General features: G+C 45.6%; 1 protein-coding gene and 1 pseudogene across 1 annotated transcript in view; one reads left to right on the top strand and one right to left on the bottom strand.

Annotated features, from left to right (window-relative positions):
* The window catches only part of CIB3 (calcium and integrin binding family member 3), a 46,536-nt gene that overhangs the window by 5,680 nt on the left and 18,228 nt on the right, over nucleotides 1-22,628 (top strand). The window contains exon 3 of the mRNA XM_075282395.1: nucleotides 20,282-20,393. Within this exon, the coding sequence (XP_075138496.1) occupies nucleotides 20,282-20,393 (112 nt within the window). The remainder of the gene's footprint in view (nucleotides 1-20,281; nucleotides 20,394-22,628) is intronic.
* LOC142190984 (small nucleolar RNA SNORA17) lies at nucleotides 7,465-7,583 on the bottom strand (annotated as a pseudogene).

The following is a 22,628-nucleotide window of genomic DNA, read 5'->3' as shown; positions in this document are numbered from 1 at the left end:
TCCTGTGTAGCCTGGTGTGCTTGTTGAGCGTGGGCTGGAGTGAAGCGGAGTCTCATTTATGATCACTTGTGTCTTTCTGGTGAATAAGGTTTATGGGTATATGAGTGGATATATCCCAGATCACTGATAGGTACCTTATCACATCTTGCAACAGCCCAGGTTAAAAGGGGGCTTAAACTTTCCTACACTTAGAGCCTATAACATAATGGCATTGAAATGGATTGGATATATCACTTTACACATTTTATAGATTACATTGTGGACCAGAGATTCAGCCCCCGCGTGGCTCTAGGTAATTTTTTGCAGCCACAACATCATCATGCTCCTGGCATATCCAGAGCTAACCCGCTCATAATATCTGCATGGTAAACATAGCATAAAGGCCACATAGTGCTCCTTCCTTTCTGAGTCCTGCTGTGTTCCCAAACTACAGTTTATGACATGTATGACACTATTGTACCCAGGATACCCCACTTAATGTCATATGTGGGTATAAACTTGTGTTTGGGCATAGCCAGGTACAGGGCAGCAGCGATATTTGGTTTTGGAGCATAGTTTCATTTGTGCACACCATGCCATGGCTTTTGCAGAGCACCTGGAATGCCAGTAAAGTGTAATGTCCCTTACGCATGACTCCATTTTGGAAACTGAACCCATTAAAGAATTTATCCAGGGATGTTGTATTTTACCACCCACATGTTGAATTATTTATTTTTCAGAAATTAATGTGCAGCTGATAAAAATATAAAAAGACAATTTCCTTTTTTTCAGAAATATGTCATTTCAGTACACAATATGTTGTGCCCAGCTTGTGTCAAAGACAAACACTCCAAATGCTGTTTTACCCAAGATAACCCACTTCTCAGATTTTGGAGTGTGTACGTCTCTGCTGACATAAGCTGGGTGCAACATATTGAGTACTGAAATAGCATACCTCTGGAAAAATTGCAATTTTAACTTTTCAATTTTCTGGAAACTAAACTAACGCAACAGACTCTCCGCTCCTCCCTTTCGCCAATTTTTTCCCAATTTTGTAATTCTCATCCTGATCTATACCTATCCTGGTTGGAGCATGGTCAGCTTTCTTCCTTTTTAAGGAAGTTATCCCTCCCACCCCGACTCTCCCTGCCCTCTCTGGCTTTGGAGTCTGCCCTCGAGTGCCCAAACCCTCCTCAACACGTGTTGTCCGTGCTGTATGACTCCCTCCTTAATGAGGCCACTGTGGAGCTCCCCTCCTATGTGGCTGCTTGGAACTCTGACCTCTCTTTGAGTCTGCAGCCTGCTGACTGGGATAAATGTTTTCTGCTGTCTCACTTGCTGGCTCTGCCCTGTAGTGTGCAGGAGAGGAGTTTTCAGATCCTTCCATGTTCGAATTCCTCCATAAGTTTCTCCTTATTCAGAGGATGGAAGCCCTGGTTGTGGAGGACTCTCCCGACCCCTCCAGGTTTGAGCGCCTCTGGCGGCCCTGAGTGCTATTCCAGGAGTCTTCCGACTACTCTGCTTCCGTCTCCTAAGCTATAGCGCAAAGGCCCCTCGTCTCTTACTCTTTTCTCCCCACCCCTTCCTTTTGGTCTCTCCTCTTTTTCTCTTGTACTGTCTCTTCTTTTATGTTTGCTCCTGTTGTTTGGTCTTCGTGTTTGTCCCCCTGCGTTTTTGTCTGTTATTCTCTTTCCTCCCCTTCCGTGGCAGTAGCTTGGGGTCGGCTTTCTCCAGCCTAGTTTTCTTTTCACTTTGCCTAGGTGATGTGCATATGCTGTAATGATATACCGGCTAGGGGTTTTCCCCTTGTCTGTCTCTATTGTTTGTGGCCTGTGAGCCCTGTTCATTGATTCTTTTGTTTATTTGTATTTTACGTTATTGAAAAACCTTTAATAAAAACTGATTATATATAAACTAACACAACACTCAAAAATTATGCCCCTTGATAAATTGTGTGTGTGATGTAGTTTACAAAAAGGGGTCAGGTCTTGGGGAATTCCACTTTACTGACATATCTGGATCTCTACAAAAGCAACATGGTGTGCAAAAACCAGGCACTCTTAATCTACAATCCTAAAGCCAAAAATCATGGCATTCCTTCCCTTCCGAGCCCTGTTTTGTGCCCAAACGGCACTTTATGCCCACATGTACAACTTTTTGTATTCAGGATAATGCACCAAGAGGAGCACATTATTCTGAGGACACAAAGTTAACACAACATATAGGACATTAAAATGGCATATGTCTTTAAAAATTTCAATTTGCACATTCATTTATGGGAAGCATAATGGCACCTTAATATGAATCTGCCCTCCAAAAGGTATAGTGGCCACTGTACTGGTACTTTAAGGCTGAGTTCACGCAGAGTTTTTGGTCAGGAATTTGGTTAGGAATCCGCCTCAAAAACAGCCTCCAAAAAAGCCTCCCAATAGAACTCTATTGGGAGTCTTTTTTTGGAGGCTGATTTTGTGGCGGATTCCTGACCAAAAAACTCCATGTGAACTCAGCCTAAGGGTAAATTCAAATCAAGTTTTTTGGATCGGCCTCCGCCTCAGGTTCCAATCCAAAAGCCAGGTAGCTGCGACTGAAAGCTGGTGCACTGCACCAGCATCCATCCATGCAGTCCGCTCCAGATTAGACCCAATGAATGGGCCTAGTCTGGAGGACGGAGTGTCTTCAGGCCAAATCGCAAGGTGACTCGGCCTCAAGAATGAGAATATTGCTTCTCCGGCTCCCGGAAAAAACTCCTGAGCCGTCTTTTTGGGCAGGATTTTGAGGCAGATACGGCCTCAAAATTCTGACCAAAAAACTCAGTGTGAACTTGGCCTAAGGGCTCTACAAATAAAACATGGCACCCTAAAACTATTCTTACAAAATCTGCACCCCAAAGGCCAAAAAGCACTCTCGCCTTTCTCAGATTCGTCATGTACCCATGCAACAGTTTGTGACCACACATTTGGTTTTTCCATGTTCAGCAACATTTGCTCTTTAATTCCTTCCCAACATTCTCCATACTATTTTGGCGGATGCCGGGTCTTTAAAGATGGCGTCCACTGTGCTGCAGAGTGACTGCCATAGCTACTGGGTTGTACACTGAATAAAAAATTCCAGCTCACCCTGTCATGAAGTATCGTCCTGGGCTGCACGGATTGAAGACGGACTTGAATCCCCAGTGATCACAGAACAGAAAAGCAAGAAAAATCCAGCGTCCACCAGGCGAATAACTAAAAATTAACTTTTATTAATCCATGTTAAAAACCATCATAGGATGTCCAAGACTTTATGCAGATGATACAGCATTGAAACAGCTACGTGTTGTCATGCCAAGAGGAAAGGACGGCCTGCTAGTCCCGAAACGTGTAGCTGTTTCAATGCTGTATCAACTGCATAAAGTATTGGACATCCTATGATGGTTTTTTAACATGGATTAATAAAAATTAATTTTTATTTATTCGCCTGGTGGATGCTGGATTCTTCTTGCTTTTCTGTTCTGTGATAGCTACTGGGTCTCCACTGTAATATACCGCAGAAACCCAAAGCAAATGTCCTTGATCAGAGTTCACTATGATCGCTGGCATTGCATTGCTATGTGGCCCCACAAGAACCATCCAGCTCCTGACAGCCGGAAGCCTTATGAAGGCTCCCAGGCCTGTTTAATTATTATTATTTATTATTATTATTATTATTGTTTATTTATATAGCACCATTAATTCCATGGTGCTTTACATTTGGGGGTTTACATACAATACACAAAATATACAGGTAGATATAATACTAACAGTGATCGGCTGGTACAGTGTGGTAGAGGGCCCTGCCCGTGAGGGCTTACAATCTATGTGGGAAGGGGGGTAGAGACAGAAGGAGAGGGGGAGACTGTACAGATGGCAGTGAGGTGATAGTGTTATTGGAGGTTGTAGGCCTACCTGAATAGGTGAGTCTTCAGGGCCTTCTTGAAGCCTGTGATTGTGGGGGTCAGTCTTATGTGTCGTGGTAAGGAGTTCCAGAGTATGGTGGATGCACGGGAGAAATCTTGGAGGCGGCTTTGTGAGGAGTGGATGAGAGCAGAGCGGAGTCGGAGGTCATTGGAGGATCTGAGGTTACGTGTGGGCAGGTAGCGGGAGATTAGTTCAGAGATGTATGGAGGAGACAGGTTGTGGATGGCTTTGTATGTTAACGTTAGTAGCTTGAACTCAATTCACTGGGCTATGGGTAGCCAGTGGAGGGACTGGCAGAGGGGAGCAGCTGATGAGGATCGGGGGGTGAGGTGAATTAAAAGAGCAGCGCAATTTAAGGTGGACTGGAGGGGGGCGAGGGTGTTAGCTGGGAGTCCATGGAGAAGGGTGTTGCAGTAGTCTAAGTGGGAGATTATGAGGGCCTGGACGAGCATCTTGGCAGTTTCCGGGATGAGGAAGGAGCGAATTCGGTGGATGTTCTTGAGCTGGAGGCGACAGGAGGTGTTGAGGGTTTGAATATATGACTTGAAGGATAGGTCAGAGTCCAGGGTTATCGGCATCGGGCCTGTGGGACAGGGGTAAAGGGGGTTCCGTTAACTGTGATAGATGGGTCGGGTGGAGGGGCCATACGGGATGGGGTGAAAATGATGAACTCCGTTTTCTCCATGTTGAGCTTGAGAAAGCGGGAGGAGAGGAAGGAGGCTACGGCCGCTAAACAATCTGGAACTCTGGCCAGCAGGGAGTTAATGTCTGGTCCAGAGATGTAGATTTGGGTGTCGTCGGCATAACAGTGGTACTGGAAACCATGAGATCCTATGAGTTGACCCAGGCCAAGGGTGTAGATGGAGAACAGGAGGGGTCCTAGGACGGTGCCTTGGGGGACACCTACAGAGAGTGGGTGCAGTGAGGAGGTGGTGAGTGAGTAGGAGACACTGAAAGTGCGGTCGGTGAGGTATGAGGAGATCCAGGAAAGGGCCAGGTCTGAGATACCAAGAGATGAGAGAATTTCTAACAGGAAGGAGTGGTCAACTGTGTCAAAGGCAGAGGAGAGGTCAAGGAGGAGGAGGACAGAGTAATGGAGCTTGGCTTTGGCGGTTAGCAGGTCATTAGTGACTTTTGTTAGGGCAGTTTCAGTGGAGTGACGGGATCTGAAGCCTGACTGTAGTCTGTCAAAGAGCAGGTTGGACGAGAGATAGGAGGAGAGTTCGGAGTGGACATGTTGCTCAAGTAGCGTTTAAGGAATATTATTGTTGAGACTGGTCTATAGGTGACTAATAAAATAGCAAAAAATAGTAAAAAAAAAAAAAAGTTTAAAAAATAAAAAAAGTCTAAAAAACGAAAAATATATAACTAAACTAAAATATAACTAAACCAAATAAAACTAAAAAAATATCGTGAAACACCATACACATTAGGTATCCATCTGTCCAAAAACACACGGTCTACAAACTTATACAAATTTTTTTTCCATATGATATGCTGTACGGTAAAAAAAAAAAAATTAAAAGTGCCAAACAGTTGTTTTGGTTTTTTTTGTTTTGCTTTATTCAAAAAATTTGAATAAAGCAATAGACATTCCCCAAAATGGTGTAATTAAAAAGTAGAAAAAGAAAATTGGTTCTCCAGCATGCCTTAAAATATAACTTTTACTTCACTTTTAAAAACATACACAAAAATGGATCCACAACGTAACAAAAGCAAAATAGGTCATATGCTTATGACCTATTTTGCTTTTATTATGTCGTGGATCCATTTTTGTGTATGTTTATAAAAGTAAAGTAAAAGTTGCATTTTAAGGCATGCTGGAGAACCAATTTTCTTTTTCTATATTTGTGTTAGACTCCGTACCACAGTCCGGAGCTCTCTCTGAACAGCCCCTTTGCTCATACCATACAAATTTTTTCTATATTTTAATCATACATATTAGGGAGAGTGTGTGCCTGCATAGGCGTACGGAGACTTACAAGTCAATCCTGCTCCGCTAGGGATTCTGAGTAAAAAATATGCAAATCTATTCTCCAGGATGTAATTAGGAGAACAGTGCCTCTGTATGCTGCCCTCTAGAGGGGAGCCTCCTTAACATCATGCATGACTCAGTTAATAAGCCTACTAACATGATGCAGATTTAATTGCCAAATTAGTATTTCTATTCCAAAAGGAACAGATTCCCAGCTATGTTTTAGGCAATTGAGCTTCACATTGTAACATCTCTGCCTGTTCGGGCCTCTGCGCCACCCTCTGCTCGCATGCTGCGGCGCAGGAGGCGTGTGCAGTTTGATAATCTGTTTAAAGTTTTTAGTTGCACTGTGTGAACACGGCTCTAGTCCTTAATTGGATTTGCACCACACCTGTCTTCTGCCAAGGTTGCCTCTGTTCATTAAGTGTTTGATTTTGTCTTGCCTGTGATTGACAGCTTTCCTTCCTATCAGGTTCAGGCAGGGCCGCCATCAGGAATTTTGGGGCCCCATACAGCCTAAGTGTCTGGGCCCCCCCCCCCCTCCCCTGCCATTTTTGCTTTGCGCGCCGCGGGAAATTTATCCCCACCCACTGTTATGTTGACTCCGCCCACTCATTAATTTTCCATTTGCCCGCACACTGTATAATCCTCCTACAGTCACCCGTAAATTATATGTCCCCCTCCGTCTCTCCCCTAGCTTCATCTGCCCCCAGATTCATGTCCCCTCCATCTCTGCCCCCAGATTCATGTCCCTCCATCTCTGCCCCCAGATTCATGTCCCCCCATCTCCATACCTCCCAACTTTTGAAGAACTAAAAGAGGGACAAAATGTGTTGCGCGCTTAGCGCGCCGCAGCAAATTTAGCCCCGCCCACTTTTGTGTTGACTCCGCCCACTCGTTAATTTTTCATGTGCCCGCACACAGTATAATCCTCCTACAGTCACCCGTAAATTATATGTCCCCCCTCTATCTCTCCCCCAGTTTCATATACACCCTTCATCTGCCCCCAGTTTCATGTCCCTCTTCCATCTCTGCCCCTAGATTCATGTCCCCACATCTCTGCCCCCAGTTTCATGTTCCCTCCATCTCTGCCCCCAGATTCATGTCCCCCCAGATTCATGTCCCCCCTACATCTCTGCCCCCAGATTCATGTCCCCCCAGATTCATGTCCCCCCTCCATCTCTGCCCCCAGATTCATGTCCTCTCTATCTCTGCCCCCAGATTCATGTCCCCACATCTCTGCCCCCAGATTCATGTCCTCTCCATCTCTGCCCCCAGATTCATGTCCCCACAGTGTCATGCCGTCCCCTCCTTCATCTGCCCCAGTGTCATTCCGTCCTCTCTTTCATCTGCCCCCAGATTCATGTCCCCACAGTGTCATGCCGTCCTCTCTTTCATCTGCCCCCAGATTCACGTTCCACCTCCCCATTAAACTTACCTTCTCCTCCGCTCCCTCGACGCTCTCTGCGCGTCTCTCTCGCTGACACATATGCGGCTGAAGTGAGGAGCTGACATGTGTCAGCTCCTTGCCTCGCCGCTGCCACCTCTCTCCCTGACGCTGACATGTATGCGGCTGAAGCGAGGAGCTGACCTTTGACAGCTCCTCACTTCGCCGCTGCCGCCTCTCTAGCTGACACATATGCGGCTGAGCCGGGTTCCGGCTCAGCCTCATATGTGTCACCAAGAGAGGCAGCAGCGGCGAAGTGAGGAGCTGACACAGGTCAGCTCCTCGCTTCAGCCGCATATGTGTCAGCGAGACAGGCGGCAGCGGCGAAGTGAGGAGCTGACCTGTGTCAGCTCCTCGCTTCAGCCGCGTTATGTGCTCAACTCAGATCTGCGTCCTCTGGACGCAGATCTGAGTTGAAACAGGACATATAATGACTGCTGCCGGCGCCAGGGGGCCCGGGCCCCCCCCATTTTAAAATTTGGCCGGGCCCCTGACGCCAGTAGCAGTAGTACTGGCTTATCGGCGGCCCTGGCTTCAGGGCGGGTTCTTCCTCCCCTATTTAGTCTTGGCTCACAGTCACACTGGTGCCGGTTATTGCCTCTAGCTTTCTGGTTTTTCTTGCTGTTATTACTTGTTTTCTAATCCTTGACCTCTGGCTTCCCTACTGACAATTCTTTTGGACTCCGTTTTGGCACCGCATCGCTCTCCTGTTACCGAACCCTGGCTAGCTGACCTCCCTTTGTTGTTGTTCGTCTTGTCTGCGTTTTGTGTTTCACGTATTCAGGGAGGGATTGTCTTCGTGGTTGTCGCCTATTACCTAGAATAGGGTCTGGCAATAGGAAGGGAAAGCGGGGGGCTTCAGCTTAGGGCTCACTGTCCCTTGTGCCCCTCCCTCCAGGGTTCACCAGCAGCTTCTGGGGAATTATCGTCTGCCATTCCCTAACACACATCCTGTTTTTTTACTAATTAAAAAGTACATCAGGCTCCACCAAAAAAGACGCCCTCTGAATCCCTGTATAAGGAAATTTTAAAAAGCTATGGGTTTCAAAATACGGCAACTTTAAGAAAAAAATGTTATTTCTTTTTTTGCAAAGTTTAGGGTTTTTGTTACGGGGTTAAAATGTAAATAAAACTATATAAATTTTATATTGGTGAATGCCGTACAAAGCCTGTAAGAAAGTCAAACAAATGCACTTTTTCTCCGATACTTCCCATTTCTGAATTTTTTTCTCAGCCTTCCAGTACATTGTAAGGCTCCGTTCCCACGGAGTAACACGCTGCACATTCAGACACGTATACACGTGTGAGAGTGTGAGCGCTCAAAACAGATCCCATTTACTTCAATGTGTGCCGGCTTACGGGCGCTACACATTGAAATCAATGGGAGGCTTTTTAAGGTAGGAGAAGAAGAGCCTTTCTTAAGGCTATTCCTACGTGTGAGGCAGAAAAAAAATGGGTTTTAATGATAGGATCCCTTTAAAGCTCCTTGAAGTTATTGCCATATAAAGTGACACATGTCTGTTTTCCAAAATGGGGCCTGGTCTTTCAAGAGGTTGTCCAGGCTGAAATATTATTTTTTAATTAGGCTGGCGGAGGGGAAAAATACATACTCATCCTTCAGTGGTGTTCTCCCAGTGCGGTCTGATCCTGGTGCTCGGCTGTATTCTTTTGCAGAAGTCCTCCCCAGCTGTGACATCCTGGGTACCTTCCTTAGGCCGCTGATTGGCCTCTAGCAGTCACGTGCAGTGGGGACTACTGGCCAGAAGAAAACAAAGGAGCTGCAGGATCGGACCAAGCTGGGAGGCACTAGAGCATCGGGGACAAGTGAGGGGGTGTTCACACTTGCCCCTGGTGTCTAGCGTGTGCATTCCGCCGAGTTTCTGTCTTCAGTCCCGGCGAAACTGGACAGGGGATGGAAATCCGGCGGAATGCACACACTGGACACTGAGCGCAAGTGTTAATGAACCCTTAGGATGAAGACATGCATATCAGCTTCCATGCAGCAATTGCATATTACCAACAAGCCCATACTTCTGTCGTAAACCAATGGGAAAACAAGGTTGTGGATAAAACAAGTATTACCTGCAATACAGCCATTAGGCCAAAGTGTGTGTGAGGAGTGGCTGCCACAAGGTCCGTGACATTAGGGAGTTACATTAGCATGTAACAGGTCCTATTACCAATCCCTGCTCCTGCTCACTGCCGCCTCCACTTCCCCTTCTGCCCTCTAAAGTGCCTCATGCATCCCATATCACTTCACTGGGGTTCCCTGGAGGGAAGATGGGGAAGCGGAAGCAGCCATGAGCAGGAGCTGAGAATGGTAAGCAAGGACACGGGCCCGCATCAAAAGTATACTGCTACTATCAAACTCTGGGGTCTCTTCAGACTCCAGAGTATAATGATCAGAGGTCCAGGGAAGGTGACAAACATAAAAACCAGTGTTATTCACCTCTCCTGTGCTCCAGCGTGAGTCTCTGCAGCTTTCTGGCTTCTGTGGTAACACGGCGATGGCAGTGTGATGGCTTGGGCATGCATGGCTGCCGGTAGCACTGAGCCACTAGTGTTTATTGATGATGTAATACTGGACAGAGACAGAGACTTATTGTGTGCTCAAATCCAACCAAATGCAGCCAAACTGATGCATAATAGAGATGGACAATGGCCCAAAACATAAATCCAAAGCAACCAAGGAGTTTATTAAAGCAAAGAAGCAGAATATTCTTGCATGACCAAGTCAGTCACCTGATCTCAGCCCAATTGAGCAGCATTTCACTTGTTATAGACGAAACTTCAGAAGGAAAGGCCACAAACAGCAACTGAAACCCGCTGCAGTAAAGACCAGGCAGAGCATTAACCAGGAGGAAACACAGCAGCGTCTGGTGATGTCCATGAGGCAGTCACTGCCAACAAAGGGCGAACAACCAAGTATTAGATATTAACATTTTATTTACAATTATTTCATTTGTCCAATGACTTTTGAGCCCCTGAAATGAAGGGATTGTATTTATCTATAGGCTTTAGTTCCTAGCATTTTTATGCAATCATTTTGTTCAACCCATTGAATTAAAGCTGAAAGACTGAACTTCAACAGCATCTGAATGGTGGTTATGTACAGAACCAAAATGAGAAAAATGTTGTCTCTGTCCAAATATATATGGACCTAATGTAGATACTAATTATGTATAGATAGCGTACATATGTTTTTTAAGAGTTGGTACCTTTGTTGCCATCTTAAAGGTCTGGTCAAGAATGAAAGCACTCTTCCTGACTTATTCCCCCATCTGAATTATTATGGTTCTTGATAGTCTAGATTAAGCGTGTTCATCAGCTAAAGTATCAGATGTTGTTTAACTTAATACAAATACATTTGCATTCCCTTTACATTTTTAATGTTGACTAAATTTAATTAAAAGCAAGTAGAGATGAGCGAACAGTGTTCTATCGAACACATGTTCGATCGGATATCAGGGTGTTCGCCATGTTCGAATCGAATCGAACACCACGTGGTAAAGTGCGCCAAAATTCGATTCCCCTCCCACCTTCCCTGGCGCCTTTTTTGCACCAATAACAGCGCAGGGGAGGTGGGACAGGAACTACGACACTGGGGGCATTGAAAAAAATTGGAAAAAGTCATTGGCTGCCGAAATCAGGTGACCTCCATTTTAGACGAATAGTGGATTTCAAATCCGGGTCATATGAGAATGTGAACTTTGTGACTATGAGACAGGGATAGCTGTACAGGCAGGGATAGCTAGGGATAACCTTTATTTAGGGGGGAATGTTATTAAAAATAACTTTTTGGGGCTCTATCGGGTGTGTAATTGTGATTTTTGTGAGATAAACTTTTTCCCATAGGGATGCATTGGCCAGCGCTGATTGGCCGAATTCCGTACTCTGGCCAATCAGTGCTGGCCAATGCATTCTATTAGCTTGATGAAGCAGAGTGTGCACAAGGGTTCAAGCGCACACTCGGCTCTGATGTAGGAGAGCCGAGGGTGCACTTGAACCCTTGTGCACCCTCAGCTCTGCTACATCAGAGCCGAGGGTGCGCTTGAACCCTTGTGCACACTCTGCTTCATCAAGCTAATAGAATGCATTGGCCAGCGCTGATTGGCCAATGTATTCTATTAGCCTGATGAAGTAGAGCTGAATGTGTGTGCTAAGCACACACATTCAGCTCTACTTCATCGGGCTAATAGAATGCATTGGCCAGCGCTGATTGGCCAGAGTACGGAACTCGACCAATCAGCGCTGGCTCTGCTGGAGGAGGCGGAGTCTAAGATCGCTCCACACCAGTCTCCATTCAGGTCCGACCTTAGACTCCGCCTCCTCCGGCAGAGCCAGCGCTGATTGGCCGAAGGCTGGCCAATGCATTCCTATGCGAATGCAGAGACTTAGCAGTGCTGAGTCAGTTTTGCTCAACTACACATCTGATGCACACTCGGCACTGCTACATCTGATGTAGCAGTGCCGAGTGTGCATCAGATGTGTAGTTGAGCAAAACTGACTCAGCACTGCTAAGTCTGCATTCGCATAGGAATGCATTGGCCAGCCTTCGGCCAATCAGCGCTGGCTCTGCCGGAGGAGGCGGAGTCTAAGGTCGGACCTGAATGGAGACTGGTGTGGAGCGATCTTAGACTCCGCCTCCTCCAGCAGAGCCAGCGCTGATTGGCCGAATTCCGTACTCTGGCCAATCAGCACTGGCTAATGCATTGTATTGGCTTGATGAAGCAGTGCTGAATGTGTGTGCTTAGCACACACATTCAGCTCTACTTCATCGGGCTAATAGAATGCATTGGCCAGCGCTGATTGGCCGAATTCCGTACTCTGGCCAATCAGCACTGGCTAATGCATTGTATTGGCGTGATGAAGCAGTGCTGAATGAGTGTGCTTAGCACACACATTCAGCTTTACTTCATCGGGCTAATAGAATGCATTGGCCAATCAGCGCTGGCCAATGCATTCTATTAGCGTGAACTGAGTTTGCACAGGGGTTCTAGTGCACCCTCGGCTCTGCTACATCAGATTGCTACATCTGATGTAGCAGTGCCGAGTGTGCATCAGATGTATAGTTGAGCAAAACTGACTCAGCACTGCTAAGTCTGCATTCGCATAGGAATGCATTGGCCAGCCTTCGGCCAATCAGCGCTGGCTCTGCCGGAGGAGGCGGAGTCTAAGGTCGGACCTGAATGGAGACTGGTGTGGAGCGATCTTAGACTCCGCCTCCTCCAGCAGAGCCAGCGCTGATTGGCCGAATTCCGTACTCTGGCCAATCAGCACTGGCTAATGCATTGTATTGGCTTGATGAAGCAGTGTTGAATGTGTGTGCTTAGCACACACATTCAGCTCTACTTCATCGGGCTAATAGAATGCATTGGCCAGCGCTGATTGGCCGAATTCCGTACTCTGGCCAATCAGCACTGGCTAATGCATTGTATTGGCTTGATGAAGCAGTGCTGAATGTGTGTGCTTAGCACACACATTCAGCTCTACTTCATCGGGCTAATAGAATGCATTGGCCAATCAGCGCTGGCCAATGCATTCTATTAGCGTGAACTGAGTTTGCACAGGGGTTCTAGTGCACCCTCGGCTCTGCTACATCAGATTGCTACATCTGATGTAGCAGTGCCGAGTGTGCATCAGATGTGTAGTTGAGCAAAACTGACTCAGCACTGCTAAGTCTGCATTCGCATAGGAATGCATTGGCCAGCCTTCGGCCAATCAGCGCTGGCTCTGCCGGAGGAGGCGGAGTCTAAGGTCGGACCTGAATGGAGACTGGTGTGGAGCGATCTTAGACTCCGCCTCCTCCAGCAGAGCCAGCGCTGATTGGCCGAATTCCGTACTCTGGCCAATCAGCACTGGCTAATGCATTGTATTGGCTTGATGAAGCAGTGCTGAATGTGTGTGCTTAGCACACACATTCAGCTCTACTTCATCGGGCTAATAGAATGCATTGGCCAATCAGCGCTGGCCAATGCATTCTATTAGCGTGAACTGAGTTTGCACAGGGGTTCTAGTGCACCCTCGGCTCTGCTACATCAGATTGCTACATCTGATGTAGCAGTGCCGAGTGTGCATCAGATGTGTAGTTGAGCAAAACTGACTCAGCACTGCTAAGTCTGCATTCGCATAGGAATGCATTGGCCAGCCTTCGGCCAATCAGCGCTGGCTCTGCCGGAGGAGGCGGAGTCTAAGGTCGGACCTGAATGGAGACTGGTGTGGAGCTATCTTAGACTCCGCCTCCTCCAGCAGAGCCAGCGCTGATTGGTCGAGTTCCGTACTCTGGCCAATCAGCACTGGCCAATGCATTTCTATGGGGAAAAGTTAGCTTGCGAAAATCGCAAACTGACAGGGATTTCCATGAAATAAAGTGACTTTTATGCCCCCAGACATGCTTCCCCTGCTGTCCCAGTGTCATTCCAGGGTGTTGGTATCATTTCCTGGGGTGTCATAGTGGACTTGGTGACCCTCCAGACACGAATTTGGGTTTCCCCCTTAACGAGTTTATGTTCCCCATAGACTATAATGGGGTTCGAAACCCATTCGAACACTCGAACAGTGAGCGGCTGTTCGAATCGAATTTCGAACCTCGAACATTTTAGTGTTCGCTCATCTCTAAAAGCAAGTAATGATAGATTTTGATTAGATCTCATTGGATTCCACTTCTGTTCAGATCCATGAGTATTACAATACTTAAAGGTACTCTCCAGGACTTTGATAGCGAGGAACTATGCTAAGGATAGACTATCAATATTAAATTGGTAAAGTCCAACACCCAGGAACTGCACCAATCAGCTATGTGAAGAATGTGAGGTGCTTGGGTGAGCTCCACTTCCTCTTCTCGGCCACTTCTTCTTCTCAATGACATCATGTGGTCCTTAAAAAAAACCACATTGAAACAAATGGATAAGTATGACATCTGTGAAAAATGTGAACTCCAAATGTATGTCATGTGGCATACCAGGCTAGATCTTATCTAGTAATTGGGAAATACTATTAGGCTACTCTTTTTTTTTTTTTTTAATTTTGTCTTTTATTAATAGAAACGACATATACATACAAAGGCAAATTGAAAATCGAATGATCAATAAAGCGAACATAAGCACAATAGACATAAACACACAAGCGATAATAACAGAATAAGCAAATGCGGAAAATGCGTAAACAATTGAGATGAAATGAACACATTCAGCTACTGTTTTTGTCTGACACATGTCAGCCACTATCATCTTCCTATAATCTTATGTATGTTTGTGTAGGCTAAGCTATAACCTTTTTCACAACCAGTACTAGACAACAACATGTTCTGACGCTCCCTGGAAAGACTATGGCAGGGGCATAACTATCAGGGTAGCAGCAGTAGCAGCTGCCACAGGGCCCGAGACATTAGGGGCCCAGCGACAGCCGCTACTGCTGCAATTTTTTATTTTTAATAGGCCGTTACCGGCTGGAGTTACTCCAGCCGGTAACGGCCCTATTTACTTACCAATCCTGGCAGGGGGCCGAAATCGGTAAGTGACGCCACGGGCCCCACAAACACTATTATTATACTCGGGGGTCTTTTCAGATCGGAGGCCCAGGAGAGGTAATGGAACATAAAAAACAGAGTTACTTACCTCTTTGGGCAGGCTTCGGGCCTACTTCTGTGATGTCCCTTACATCGCATGACCAGGGCCTGCGTCACATGCATAAGGACGCAGGCCCCAGTCATGTGACGTAAGGGACGTCACAGAAGATGGCTGCCATCAGGGGGGAGTGCAGCGGAACATAGGTAAGTAACAACATTTTTTAAGTTTCTATCCCTCGTGGGTCTCCGATTATTATACTTTGGGGTCTAAAAAGACTCCAGAGTATAATAATTGTTCATGGGTGTCCACAATGGGGCAATAATAGTGTGTGCAGGGACCACTATGGGGCGTAATACTGGGTGATGGGGCTACAATGGGGCATAATACTGTGTGCAGGGGCCACTATGGGACGTAACACAAATAATTTTTGTTCTGACAAACTACCTTGCATGGAATTGAGTTGCATAACCTGAATAAAAGTAGTCTATTCAGCCTATTCATGACATTGTCATACAGTTTGGGGGCTGTGTCTTCACAGATCTCCTGTCTCTGTCTTTCTGATTCTGTGTTTGTATGGACTTCCTCCTGGTACTCCGGTTTCCTCCCACACTCCAAAGACATACTGATAGGGAATGTAGATTGTGAGCCCTATATGGGACAGTGACTGACAATTTCTGAAGTAAAAGCACAGCGGAATATGATGGCGCTATGCATGTAAGTATAATAAATAATAATAATAAGGGCTAATTCACACGTGAGTATAAGGGGAGGTTTTTGACAGCGGATTTCGCGTCCAAAACCTCCCCTTATAATGGTGGTCTATGGAGACCGCCGGGCTTCTGTTCTCCGCTAGCGGCGAGCTGCTGCTAGCGGCGAAAAGAAAGGACATGTCCTTCCGCCCCCGGCAGCTCCCTCCTATGTCGGCTCATTCATTTGAGCCGACAGCAGAGGGTTAAGCCGCGACAGCGATGGTCGCGGCGGGCGGGTTTTGACAAGAGAGAGACGTGGCTCGCCGCGTCTCTCTCTCTGTCAAAACCCGCGCGGGCAGTTCACGTGTGAACTAGCCCTAATTCTGCCTGCTCCCCCACCGGTCTCTACTTCCTGTTGCAACAACATGTCCTGACACTGGGACATGTGAACACTGCAGTCAGTAAGTGACACATCCTGTGTTGTAATGTCCCTGCTGCAACAAGAAATAGAGACTGGCAGAGGTATAGGCAGCATTGTAGTAGGAGCGGCACCGACACAGTACCGTATATACTCGAGTATAAGCTGAATTTTTCAGCACAGTTTTTGTGCTGAAAAAGCCCCCCTCGGCTTATACTCGAGTCAAGCAAAAAAAAAAATAAAAAAAAATACAATTTTTTTAAAAATTTTTGGTGGAGAAGGGGGGGGGGGGTCTATGACCAGCTGCAATAGTAATGTATAGAATCTTCCATAAAATAGTGAAAAAAAAAAGAAGCTTTAAAAAAAATATAATAAGAACATAAAGTAAATATAAGTTCTAAATCACTCCTTTCCCTAGAATACATATAAAAGTAGAAAATTACTGTGACACACATACACATTAGGTATCCCTGTGTCTGAAAGTGCCCGGTCTACTGAATATAGGGGATCTGCAGTGCTCCTGTTCTGCCGGGAAGGGGTTAATAGGAGCAATGCAGATACCCTATATTCAGCCAGGCTGAATTCCAAGTGAGGGGAAAAAAAAACCTCAGTCCTCAAGCTCAGGGAAGGGGCAGAGAGACAACCAAAACACCCCCTCCCCTTTCCCAGCATCTACTGCACCCAAAAACTCGACCATTTTAATTTCTGAAATTTTCCAGCAGCTGCTGCATTTCCCCCCCTTGGCTTATACTCAAGTCAATAAGTTTTCCCAGTTTTTTGTGGTAAAATTAGGGGCCTCGGCTTATACTCGGGTCGGCTTATACTTAAGTATATAGGGTACTTAAAGGAGCTCTGTCATTGGCAAAAGTCATTTTTAACTAATCACATCATTGCACACCTACCTTTAGTATGTAAATGGCCTCAGTGGTTTCTGAATAAGTCCGTTTTTATTCATATACTAATTCCAGACAGCACAGGAAGATCCCAGCAGCACTCGTCTCTGCTATTATCTCCTATGTGTGTGTGGAAACAGGAAGCAGAGTCATCAGCAGCAGCCTGTGCTGTATACACCCATAGGAAACAATAGCAAAGAGGGTGCACGATGCATCGTGCACCCAGTCTAATTAGCATATGGATAAAGACGGACTTATTCAGAAACCACTGAGGCAATTTACATACTAAAGGTAGGTATGGAATAGCCTTTCTAAATGCTATGCAAGGATGTAATTAGTTAAAAATTACTTTTCCCAATGATAGTGCCCCTTTAAACATATTTGTTGAACTTACCAGAGATCTCAGTTCTCTTTTCTTATTTTCTTTTTATTTAACGGCAGAAATTTTAAATTTTTGTGTTTTTATTTTTTACTCCCTGCATTGTCTTTTTATGTAGTCATGTATGGGCTTGATTTTTGTGTAACAATAACAAGTAGGGTTGAGCTGATCTTGAGATTTCAAGATCAATTTTAAAATCTGATTTCCGATCATTTTCTAGCCGATCTCGATCATGAAATTTGCTTGATCGCCGATCGGAATCCGATCTTTTCCGATTCCGATCCTCAACCCTAGTCAATGCTGCTCAATGGGAAAAGTTACTTTTAGGGTTGAGCCGATCTTGAGATAACCTCCGATCTCGATCCCGCTGGAAAAGATCGGGTTGGAATTCAGATTGCGATCGTAAAATCTACTCAATCGCCGATCGGAATCCGATCTTTTCCGATCCCAATCGCTCTACCCTAGTAACAAGTTGCACTTCAGAATGATACCATTTATTATTCTGTAAAGGGACTGGGAAGCGGTGAAAGAAAGAGGTGAAATTGAAAAATAAATGTAGTACCACCATTTTTTTTGCGGGTTTTGTTTTTACGGCTTTCCTGTGAGGTAAAAATGTTTCAAGTTTATGAGGTAAAAATGTTTCTTTTTTTTTTTTTCATGTTTTAGTAACTTTACAAAAATTCTAAATTTTGAAGAAAAAAATTCTTTGAATAACCATATTCTGACACCTGTATTTTTTTTTTTATATTTCAGTGTAAGGCCCCCAGTTCACATCTGCGTTCCGGCCATTCTGTTCCCTTCTCCGTATACAAAATATGGATAGAAAAGTATTACAAGCAGCACTTTTCTCTCCACATTTTTCATGCAGAAACCGAGCAGAAACCATTATAGTCTATAAGGTCCGTGGGTTTCCTACTGTAACCACTTTTTTATGCGGATTAGGTTTCAGTTCAGAGGAGTCTCCAGACGGAAACCCATGCACAGATGTGAACCAGGCCTTAGGTTTGTTTTTTTTGTGGGACAATATGTAGTTTTTATTGATACTATGTTTGGGAATTTTGATTTTTTTTTTTTCTCCTATGGCGTTTTACCATATGGGACAAATGTTCTTATATTTTAATAATTTGAGCATTTTCAGACAAAGATGCCTGTGTGTTTATGTTTATTTTTATTTATTATATATTTATATGTGATGTAGGGAAAGGTGAGTGATTTAAACTTTTTGTTTTTTCATATTTTTAAAAACTTTTTTTTTTAAGCCCCCACAACCCCCCCCCCCCCACAAGAGCCTTAAACATACAATCTTCAGATCACTTGTCCCATAAACTGCAATACTACTATGGCAGAATTTCTATGTAACTATTGAAGCCTGTTGTAGGCAGGATTCAGTAGTTACATTACTGTGGCAGACCTGGGAACCTTCAGAAGGCTGAAATAATGGACAGGTCCTGCGATCATGCCACAGGGGAGCCGCCCTGTTACTGATCATATTATAGAAACTGAAGGTAAACGATAAGATGCCATAGTCGCAATGGACCACGGCATCTGAGTGGTTAAATGCCCATAATCATAGTCATCTCTGATAGAGATGAGGGAGTAATATTCGATCGAATACCTCCTCTGCATAGTTAGTGGTGTAATCGGTCAAATAACAAGGGGGTTAAACGCAGTAAAAATTTGATTCCCATCCCACCTTCCATGGCGCTTTTTTACACCAATAACTATGCAAGGGGAGGTATTCAATCGAATACTACTCACTCATGTCTAACCTCTGATCACAGGCTGCCAGGTCCCTGCTGTCTAAAACAAGACAGACCCAGTGGCTAGTGTGTTCACTCTGTTTTGGCACAGACGCCATATGTAGTCACGTGCCTGCTTTTGGAAATACTCTATTCCCTCAATGGTTTTTGCTGCGTTGGTGCTATGATAACATTGAAGTGCTGCCATTACAATCCAGGATACAGACAAAGATGGGGAACCCAAGAAGAGGTGATACAAGAGTTGTTGGGCAATTGTATGATGCCAACTAGTGGCAGAGGGAAAGAATTGTATTATAGAGCTATAACTTTGCAGCCACTTCTAACAGGCACTATATATTCACCTTAGTGGACCCACCAGCTTATCAACCATATAAGAGCTGAACGCTGTAGACCCAAGCATAGTGAAGTGATACTGTAACATCTCTGCCTGTTCGGGCCTCTGCGCCACCCTCTGCTCGTGTGCTGCGGCGCAGGAGGCGCGTGCAGTTTGATAATCTGCGTAAAGTTTTTAGTTGCACTGTGTGAACACGGCTCTAGTCCTTAATTGGATTTGCACCACACCCGTCTTCTGCCTAGGTTGCCTCTGTCCATTTAGTGGTTAATCTGGCCTTGCCCTTTGATTGACAGCCTGCCTTCCTGTGAACTCCATGGGCGGGTTCTTCCTCCCTATTTAGCCTTGGTTCCCATTCACACCAGTGCTTGTTATTGCCGTGCGCATACCTGCTCTTACTGTACCTGTTGCTTATACTATTATACCTGACCTTTGGCTTTTCTCATTGACTATTCTCTTTACTCCGATTTGGCACTGCATCGCTCTCCTGTTACCGAACCCTGGCTAGCTGACCTCCCTTTGTTGTTGTTCGTCTTGTCTGCATTTTGTGTTTCACGTATTCAGGGAGGGTTTGTCCTCGTGGTTGTCGCCTATTACCTAGGATAGGGCCTGGCAATAGGAAGGGAAAGCGAGGGGCTTCAGCTTAGGGCTCACTGTCTCTTGTGCCCCTCCCAGGGTTTAACAGTTCTGGGAATTGCTGTCTTAGCAATTCCATTACAGATACTATATTTCAACTGCTACCTCTGCCCCCCTTCCACAACCTCTTTTATTTTTTTCCTTGGTGTCCTTATACAGAAGTGAACTTGAAATTGAGTGGATGGCAAATATAATACTAACCGGACTAAATGAAGAAACTAAGATAAGTCTTAAACATAAAGGTTCATTCTAAAATTGTGTTTCCTTTAAGGCTTTTCCACAGATACAGAGACTTGGCACCACAACTTGTTCCAGATGACTACACAAATAAACCAGATGTGAGGATTCCTTATGAACTCATAGGCAGCATGCCAGAACTCAAGGTAAAGCATAAAAGAAGGAATAACCGCAAAGGTTGCCAGGTGTCACTCTAATCCAATTCTTCATCCATAATTCATCATGTGCTAATTGGCAGGACTTGGAAGATAATTGATGCCTAACATAATACACAGCAAAGACCAAAGTTCTTCTTTAAGTCCCTCTCAGTTACACATTTTGTACAAACCTGCACTCTGCTTCACCTCACCGAGTGAAACCAGACAAAAATGTCCATTGTTCAAAATTATATACCATCGAAAGTAATAACTGACCTTTCTGAGCACACTTGAGGAAAAAATTCTAAAAAAATAAAACTGATGGTACATAGAATAGCAAATCCTCCAGCACAGGGCAAGCATAGCTGGTATATGTGGAACGCAGACATAGATTTATTAAATGACTAGCATCCACCCGCGGGGCGGGGGGGCTGAACCGCTTATATGTACGCAATCACTGGTGCTTCTGATTGGCGGCGTGCACACGTGCGAACCCCTGCGCGCCCCCGCCTCTCATTGGCCCTCGGGGCACTGCGGTCTCTGTACCTACCTATACATCCCAACATTCGAAGAGCCAAAAGAGGGAGAAAATATGTGCCGTGCGCGCCGCAGGAAACTTAACGCCGCCCACTTTTATGTTGATTCCGCCCATTCTCATGGTTTTTTTTAATGTGCCCCCACACGGTCCCCCCCCCCCTTCATCGGCCCCAGCGTCATGCCATGCTCCCCCTTCATCTGCAGCAGTGTGATGCCGTTCCCCCCCCTGCACCTGCCCCAGTGTCATGCCGTTCCCCCTTCTTATCTGCAGCACTGTCATGCCATTTTCCCACCCCTTCATGTGCCCCAGTGTCATGCTGTTCTCCCTCCTGCTCTTTATCTGCCCCCAGTTTCATAGGCCCCTTACATTATGTCCCCCTGGATGTGTAACACAAAGAAATAGTTGGACTCACCTTCCCATGCTCCCACACCGCTCTCTCCGCTCACTCACTCCACATAGTTGTCGGGTGGATAGCTGGGAGGTATGCGTAGCTGCTCTGCCTCATGTATGCCACGCGCAGCCAGAGCTGCGAGTAGGCGCTATGCTGGCCGGGCTCGGGAGCGGAGAGCGGCCCGTCCACACACTGGCTTGGAGGTATCGGGCTGCGCTGCTTCTCCAAGCAGGCAGCCTGCTCTGCCTGATGTATGCCACACGCAGCCAGAGCTGCAAGTAGGCACCATGCTGGCCGGGCTCGGGAGCGGAGAGTGGCCCGCCCACACACTGCCTTGGACGTATCGGGCCGCGCCACTTCTCCACAGGCGTGCACCAATGGGAGCGTCGTGGACAGAGCAGCGAAGACGCCATGAGAGGCCGTACAATGGAGCCGGAGTATCGTTTCGCCAGTCCCGGTGGGGCTGTCAGGGGAGTACGCACCTCAGAAGGTGGCTTATCATTCCTTCTGGCAAAATATCTAGGTATGTGCGAAATCTCAGCCAAATCCGCACAGGCATTTGGCTGTGATTGAGGAAAAAACATCCAAACACACAAACCCACAAACATCCAAACACACAAACTTTCACATTTATAATATTAGTAGGATCCTTCTCACCACCCATACAGTGCTTGCACAACCCTCAGTGATCCATAAACTGTGACAATCCGTGTCCCCATAAGCACCTTCCTTTTTTTTGGAAAAATGTGCAACACACAGCTGTTTTAAAAACAATGACAGTGAATTAGTCTATTCATATGTCCATTTTTCGATGGACTGTTTTATTTTATCTTTGTCTGTTTTGATCATCACACGGACCCCTTTGAAGTCAATAGGACTGTATTTAAATGAATATCAAAATAGATTAACATCTGATTGACGAGTGTCAAAAACAAGTTGGTTAAAGCAAAAAGACCAATGAAATTCCACTTTTTTTTTAAACTGTCTATTAACAACAGACACAAAACAGATGACACTCCACCATCAAAAACTTAAGTGGATGCCAGACAGAAACAAAACAGCCATAACAAATGGACCATTTCATCTGTCTTTCCTTGCCATGTGTTTTGCATCCATGGGGATCATGAAATGAACAAAAAATAGGACAATCTCTCTCTAAAACCTCCCCCAAAAAACCACTTGTGAATATCCCTATTGAAACTGAAATGGTCATGTGACAGCCGTTACAAGGATAACTTTTACACAGCCAATATTGATGCTGGTGTGAATAAGCCCTAATGCCTAAAGGATAAACTGCTGGCTGTACATGTTATCT

Source organism: Leptodactylus fuscus, chromosome 1 (assembly GCF_031893055.1).
Source record: "Leptodactylus fuscus isolate aLepFus1 chromosome 1, aLepFus1.hap2, whole genome shotgun sequence".
NCBI lineage: Eukaryota > Metazoa > Chordata > Amphibia > Anura > Leptodactylidae > Leptodactylus > Leptodactylus fuscus.
This window is presented reverse-complemented; position numbering and strand designations above follow the sequence as displayed.